This window comes from Helianthus annuus, chromosome 13 (genome assembly GCF_002127325.2).
Source record: "Helianthus annuus cultivar XRQ/B chromosome 13, HanXRQr2.0-SUNRISE, whole genome shotgun sequence".
NCBI classification, from domain to species: Eukaryota; Viridiplantae; Streptophyta; class Magnoliopsida; order Asterales; family Asteraceae; genus Helianthus; species Helianthus annuus.
Window position 1 is genome coordinate 28,100,035 of NC_035445.2, and position 7,073 is coordinate 28,107,107.

The following is a 7,073-nucleotide window of genomic DNA, read 5'->3' on the forward strand; positions in this document are numbered from 1 at the left end:
TTTTGTCAAGGAAGCGAAATATAACAAAGATATTTTTCGTCATAGGTTTCGTATGTCAAAACGTTTGTTTCTAAAAATTGTGAGCGACGTGTAAGCGAATAACCCGTAGTTTGAAGAAGGGTTTTATACCGTTGCAAAAATTTACATCGGCTATTAAACAACTTGCAACCAGTAACACTCCAGGCGAGAACGATGAGTATTTACATATGTTCGAAAGGACTTCCCCCGAGTGTCTAGAATATTTCTGCGAAACGGTATGTAAAATAAACGCTCCCGAGTTCTTACGTAAGCCAACAAGCCACGACATGACGCTTTTATACCAAGCTCATGAGGATAAACATCACCTTCTTAGTATGGTGGGTAGCCTTGATTGCACCCATTTCGTATGGAGAACGTGTCCCACAGAGTTTCGGGGCCAATATATAAAATGAGATCACTGTTACCCTACAGTTAATGCTCGAAGCGGTGGCCTCTCAAGATTTGTGGGTTTGACATGCTTTTTGCGGTCCACCAGGTGCACAAAATGACATCAATGTGCTTCAGCAATCTCCATTATTTCAAACTGAATGAAATGGAACGGCCCCAAAATGTCAATTTTACGTTAACAACCACTTATAAAAACGTGGTTACTATCTCGTGGATGGAATCTACCCTACATGGTCAGTGTTTGCCGAATCATTTCCATATCCTCACCTGCTAGACAAAAAAAAGTTTAAGAAGCAACACGAGACGACAAGAAAAAACGTGGAAAGGGCTTTTGGTGTTTTGAAGTAAAAATGGGGTATAATGAAACGGCCCATGCGTGCTAGGAGTGTGAAAAAAATTAGGTACGTGGTGTATACGTGTATTATATTACATAACATGATTTTAAAAGACGACGAAAACGCGATAGCACCGGTACACATTAGGGATCCTCCAGTCGAGCTCGTTTGCGATGACAGTGTGTTAAACAATCTTATGGATGAAAATATGCATTGGAGACTAAAACATGATCTCGTTGAGCATCTCGGAAGAATGGATTTACCCCATCTATTGGTGGAATTCGACAAAGAGTAGTAAATTTAGTTAGTTTAATCTAGTTTATTTTAAGTATTTTTAATTAATGTAATGTTTTTATTTTATTTTTAATTTAATGTAATATTTTTTTTTGTTTTTAATTTAATGTAATTGTTTTATTAAATTTATTGTAATTTTATTAATTAAGTATTTAAAAAAAACTAGAATTAAGACCCGCCAGAATGCGGCCGGGATTCTTTAGTGATAACTAAGTCGATTTAGTGCGCGCACGTTATGTTGAACCTATCAAACAGGAAAAAATAGACGATGTAAAAACGTTCACCCGCAAAATTTAGAACGAAACGTAAAAACGTTAAACCAAAGATGCATGTTGTGGTGTGTTAAGTCACAAAATTTAGAACGAATGATAAAGCTAAAAATTTGCGGAAAATGAAAAATATAAAGGACCAAAGTTGAAAGTAAAAAAAGTTGTGAGGATAAATTGCAACAGATTAAAAGTTTTGTGTTAAAAGTAAAAAAAAAACAAATAGTTTTGGGTTAAAAGTAATTTATAAAATACTTTTGGGTGAAAAGTAAAAAATCAATTTTTTTTTGAAAAACCCCCAAACCCAAGGTTACAACAACCATATGCATAACTATTTTTTCTTTGAAAAACCCTCAAAGCCAATATTACAACACATAAGTAAAAAAAATCAAAGTGGTTAAATCGCAAAAGATAGAAACTTTTGAATTAGAAGTGAAAAAATCAAATTAATCAAAAGGGTTAAATTACCAAAGATTAAAACTTTAAACTTAAATTGTCAAAGATTAAAACTTTAGGGTTAAAAAGGAAACAAAGATTAAAATTTTAAACTTAAATTGCCAAATATTAAAACTTTAGGGTAAATTGTCAAAGATTAAAACCTTAGAGTTTAAAAGGAAACAAAAATTAAAACTTTAAACTTAAGTTGTCAAAAAATTAATAGTTTAGGGTTAGAAAGGAAAATTTCCATTTTTTTTTTTTGAAATCCTCCCAAAGCTAAAGTTACAAGATATATATGCACATATAAGTTGCTTCGTTATAAGGTTTTAATTTAATTAGTTTACTCTCATGTAATGAGAAAAACCAACCCTTATGATTTTTTGGGTAAAAGTGGTGAATGAGAGAGAAAATAATATAACACATTATGATTGAATGTGTGAAAATTTCCTCTTATCTAGGGGTACACCCCTTCCACCTTAAGTTATAAACAAAATTTCCTCATTCACCTAAGACAGTGTTAAGTTAATTTATCTAAATTGTTTACCTAATGCTCAAAAACGTTGACGATGGTTTACCTAATGGGGTTTAGGTAAACTATTTAAAAAAAAAGAAAAATATGTGATTGGTTGAGAAGACATGGACCCCACCACACACCCATCTCTCCCTCCCCGACTCGGTGAACCTTCACCGATTTTGGCCACCAATTCGGTAACATGAATTCGGTGAAAAGGTGGGCCGATGACGGTAAACATCGGTAAACCCATTTACCCAACACCACTCCGCTCACCCTTATAATGGATATTTTTTTATTGTATATCTATTTTAAAATTTAAAAAGTGTGGGTTTGAATTTATAAACTTTCAATCTCCACATCTTTGTGGCCGTAAAATTGAAGAAGACAACGACGGCTCATCTTTAATACTTTGCCGGATTCGGTCCCCCTGCACCGGTCCCCGCCCTCCCACCACATTCTCTCTCTCTCTCTCTCTCACACATCACCACCAAACCACCATCTTATCTACACAACCACACACTCCTATTCACAAACCCTAATTCACAACACCTGTAGTAATTTTTCACAACAAACAATGTACTCCAATCGCTAATTTTCAACCATTAGAGGATGCACATCAACTGCTCAACGTCGTTTTTCGGCCGTTAAAAGTGGAAGAAAGTACCGTCTAACAGGTCTGTTGCTGCGCTTACGTCATTTTCCGCCACCGTCACCGCTGGTGCTCTTAGGTTTTTGTAGTTTTCGTCGGAAAATGTGCCAAATTTGAATACGCAGGCAGATCCGCCGTTGGAGGATACACATTTGCACATCAGCTGGTTCTGATTGAAGTAATAGAAAGGTGAACGTCGTTTCTCTGCCGTTGAAAGTTGTTGTGCTTACGTCATTTTCCGTCACCGACAGTTTTTTAAGGAAAATTCGGTTCGTAACTACTAGTGTTTTGTAGGTAACTACGATTCTGTGTGAATTACTGAATTGTGATTGAGTTGCGTGTTCTTCAAGTTTCGAGTGTACGGATGGAGAAACGTGAAGAAACATGTACCGAACTGTTTCAATTCGGCGAGGAAAGCGAATTTCAGAGCCTGATGTCCGTCGTACCACCACCAGAGACCGGTAATTCGTTCACGGCACTTCTAGAACTGCCGCCGAACCAGGCGGTTATGCTGTTACACTCGCCGGAGGAAACCGCACCAGATAATTTCACCTCGCCGGAGTTTCTAGAGACACCGAACTCAATTCTACCGAATTCGAGCCCTAATAACTTCAGTTTGGTGAAACAGGAGCCAGTTGATTCAGATTCGGTTCATAATTCTTCACCGAATATGTCAGATCCAGTCATTTCAAAATCAACGAAGCGGAAGGAGCGAGGGAAGAATGTTCGTATCACTTTGTGACTTTATTCACCATTTCTATTTCTACTTAGGTGTTGCTTCAAATTCTGTTTAAAATTTAATTTCATCACTTCTGAAAAATTAGGTTAAATCAGCTGCGAAGAAGAGTAAAAGCGTTGCGAATGAGACTGATGGTGATAAGCTTCCGTACGTTCATGTTCGTGCGCGGAGAGGTCAAGCAACAGATAGCCATAGCATAGCAGAACGAGTAATGATCTTAATTTTCTTAAAATTAGTGCAATTAGTTAATATTAGTGATCTTAATTATTGGTTGGTTTTTATAACCGATTTTGGCAGGCAAGAAGAGAGAAAATCAATGCTAGAATGAAGCTTCTTCAAGAGCTGGTACCTGGTTGTAGCAAGGTTAGTTATGTTGAAATTCAGTATTGAATGTCATTGATTACTTGTACTTTACATTGCTGATGTGTTGTTAATCTGACTAGCATCAAATTTTCTCGATTAGGGATTTGGATGAAATGCTATAAATATTACATGATTAGGGTTTGTGTAGCTTACCAACCAACTTGGTTTCTCCTCTTGTTAGTATCCATCTTTGCTGTTAATCAGGAACATAAATGTTTGACATCTCATTGAACAGTCACATTCTTGAAAATCTTTTAGTTTAATAGGTCAAGATTTACATTGGGTGTGCTTGGATTTGTACTTTAAAACTGATTATAATATAATAATTAGTTTTTAATGCTTGGATAAACATATCTAGTTTACCAGTTGCAATAAAACTGATTATCGAAGAAATTGCCTTGTTATCACATGAATCTCCCATTTTTCACATGAATGTTCTGTTTTGTATGACTTTGATCATTCTATGTATTAATTTCTATAATAATCATATTAGTTGAACTTGAACCCTCAAAAGGAGCTTATAGGGACCCCCACTCTCTGCAAATATCTTTTATTTGGTTTTAGGAATAATAAGTATAAGTTTACCGTTTTCTTGCAGATTACAGGTACAGCAATGGTGCTTGATGAGATTATTAATCATGTACAATCCCTCCAACGTCAAGTAGAGGTTAGTTTCAACATTATTTTTAAACATTGGATGGTTATAAAACATATTAGGAGATAAAAGCCGTATAAAACCCGACTCAAATTTGTTTTACCTTGTATCAATCTATCAATTACATAATTATGGAATTAATAATGGAAAACACTGTACGTGTATATACATATTCACCATCAGGGGCGGACCCACGTTGGTGCCACCGGGGTCCCCGGACCCCAATCTTTAAAAAAAAAATAGTAGATTCGGTATATTAAATTGTATATGGACCCCATAAATACAATTAGGTGGACACCATAGAAATAAAAAGAAAACTGGTGTAGTGGTAAATCTCCCTCTTTTCCACCAAGAGGTCATGGGTTCAATCCTTGATAATCCTATTTTTCTTATTTTTTTAAAAATCTAGTTCAAACCTCACTTTAACTCGACCCGAACGAGGACCGACCCGAAAATGGACCCCATTGAAATAAAATCCTGGGTCCGCCACTGTTCACCATCTAACTGAGAGTTTCATTTAAGCGTAGTCAAGAATTATAAAACTAGACATCATGTGTTTCTGCAGTTTTTATCAATGAGACTAGCAGCATTGCACCCTAACATCGATATCAACCTAGACAACATAATTTCTGCAGAGGTAATAATTCATCAGTCCTTTTGCCTATTTATATGTAATTTCACATGCTATGCTATAATTCATTAAATTCCCTTCCGTTTTCCACCTTTAGAAAAACCATTCATTCCTCCTTTAATGGTATATTGTTACTGGTACTCAGCATAAGCACGTAAGTTCCGTTATGTGAAAATTAATGAACATCCATCATAAATTATAATTTCCCGAAACTCGGAATTGAAAACTGGACCACAATTTGATAAGAGGAATTGGAACCATAGTGTATTTACTCCCGTGGGACTACCATTGCTTCAATTGCGTACTATAGAATTAATGGTTGCATATATATTTATTACATGAATATGCAATTAATTTGATAAGTCATGGTCGGTACTCGGTGGCCCGGTTTTTGTATGTGAGAAGGGTGACACCGTGTCCCGGGTCTAACTTTGTCGGGTCAGTATGTTTGACTCGTCTGAAATCTTGCAGAGTGGGTCACTTATGGATGGTAATGGTAATTTTACTGGTATGGTTTCACCACCGTTGAGCAACCAAATATGGCAACCAGATGGGCTAACTCCTCAACCACTATGGGGTGTTGAAGAGATGAACCCTAATTTCATCACACCAGAAAACTCCCTTTTAAGTTACGACTCTTCTCGCAGTTCAGGTAAATCCTATTTTTTGGATCAAGTTTTTTAACTGATTATCGAGTCCATTGAGACTTAAAAGTTGCAATTAGAGGCGCAGGGATGGGTAACAGTTCAAAACAGGGAGGTCGACCCGTTAACACGTTTTTGGTCCAGTTTTTTTTATATATTTTTAAATGACTAATTGATCTGTTAAATATGACTACCAATAAACAACAGTACGTTTTGTTAAATAAAACAATTTACCACCATTGTATCCTTGGCTGGATATTTTTTATAATAGACTCGTTTGAGATAAACAATAATTAGACATGTTTGTAAGTAAACGGGATCAAATTATCATTTGTCACGGCATCGCCTCTAGTTGCAAGACTTGGTTCATGAACCCAAAATCGTGAACACTAAACCGTCATACACTCAAACAACTGATTATGTGGTTATTACAACTCTAAATCGGTTTGGAAACATGGTCATTGGAAAAGGTTGTGCTTATTTGGACCGTATGTTCTTTTTCTGCAGTTTCTTTGCATACAAACCAGCTGAAAATGGAACTATGATGGCGCGATTCATTCTAGTTTTAGGTTTTTGTATATATGGGAAAATAGTAATTGATAGAAAATATCAGTAACTTAGATGAAGAAGCTTTATATGCATTAAAATTAACTCATTGATGGTTAGGGTTTTTAAAAATCAAGATTTGAGTATGAAACTCATTATGTTATTAATTATTAGGAAAAATTACAAGTTTTGTTCTTTATCTTTATACCCTTTTTCAGGCGATGTCTTTTTTAACGAATTTTGACAAGTTTTGCACTTTATAGGAAGAATCCTTGCATGTTACATCCTGTGAGCCTAACGCAATTAAATTTTTTCTGTTAAATCTTATTACACATGGGTAATTTAGTCTTTTTACTCACTCATTTATTTAAAGTACAAAACTTGTAATTTATTCTTTAAAAAAATAAAACAAATATATATGTGTGTAGAACAAACAATATAGAGATTTATCTCTCCCCCCTCCCCCTCCCCCTCTCTCTCCCTTCACCTACCGCCACTTGTTGCCACCACCATCGTCTTCACCGACACCACCATATGCCGTCGTCACCACCGTCTTCACCACAACCATATAAT

General features: G+C 35.8%; 1 protein-coding gene across 3 annotated transcripts; it reads left to right on the top strand.

The window, feature by feature from the left end:
• Nucleotides 1-2,654: 2,654 nt before the first annotated feature.
• LOC110897614 (transcription factor bHLH48) lies at nt 2,655-6,697 on the top strand. 3 transcript variants are annotated; one of them, XM_035981868.1, is made up of 8 exons: nt 2,660-2,947; nt 3,217-3,646; nt 3,747-3,869; nt 3,959-4,024; nt 4,623-4,691; nt 5,245-5,316; nt 5,782-5,962; nt 6,462-6,697. In XM_035981868.1, exons 2-8 carry the CDS (start codon nt 3,287-3,289, stop codon nt 6,497-6,499), a joined length of 909 nt encoding a protein of 302 aa, XP_035837761.1. In that variant the 5' UTR covers nt 2,660-2,947; nt 3,217-3,286; the 3' UTR covers nt 6,500-6,697. The 3 variants fall into 3 exon arrangements, with proteins under 3 accessions (XP_022000067.1, XP_035837761.1, XP_022000064.1); XM_022144372.2 differs by having other exon boundaries at nt 2,661-3,111; XM_022144375.2 differs by lacking the exon at nt 5,245-5,316 and having other exon boundaries at nt 2,655-3,646; nt 6,462-6,690.
• The last annotated feature ends 376 nt before the right edge of the window (nt 6,698-7,073 follow it).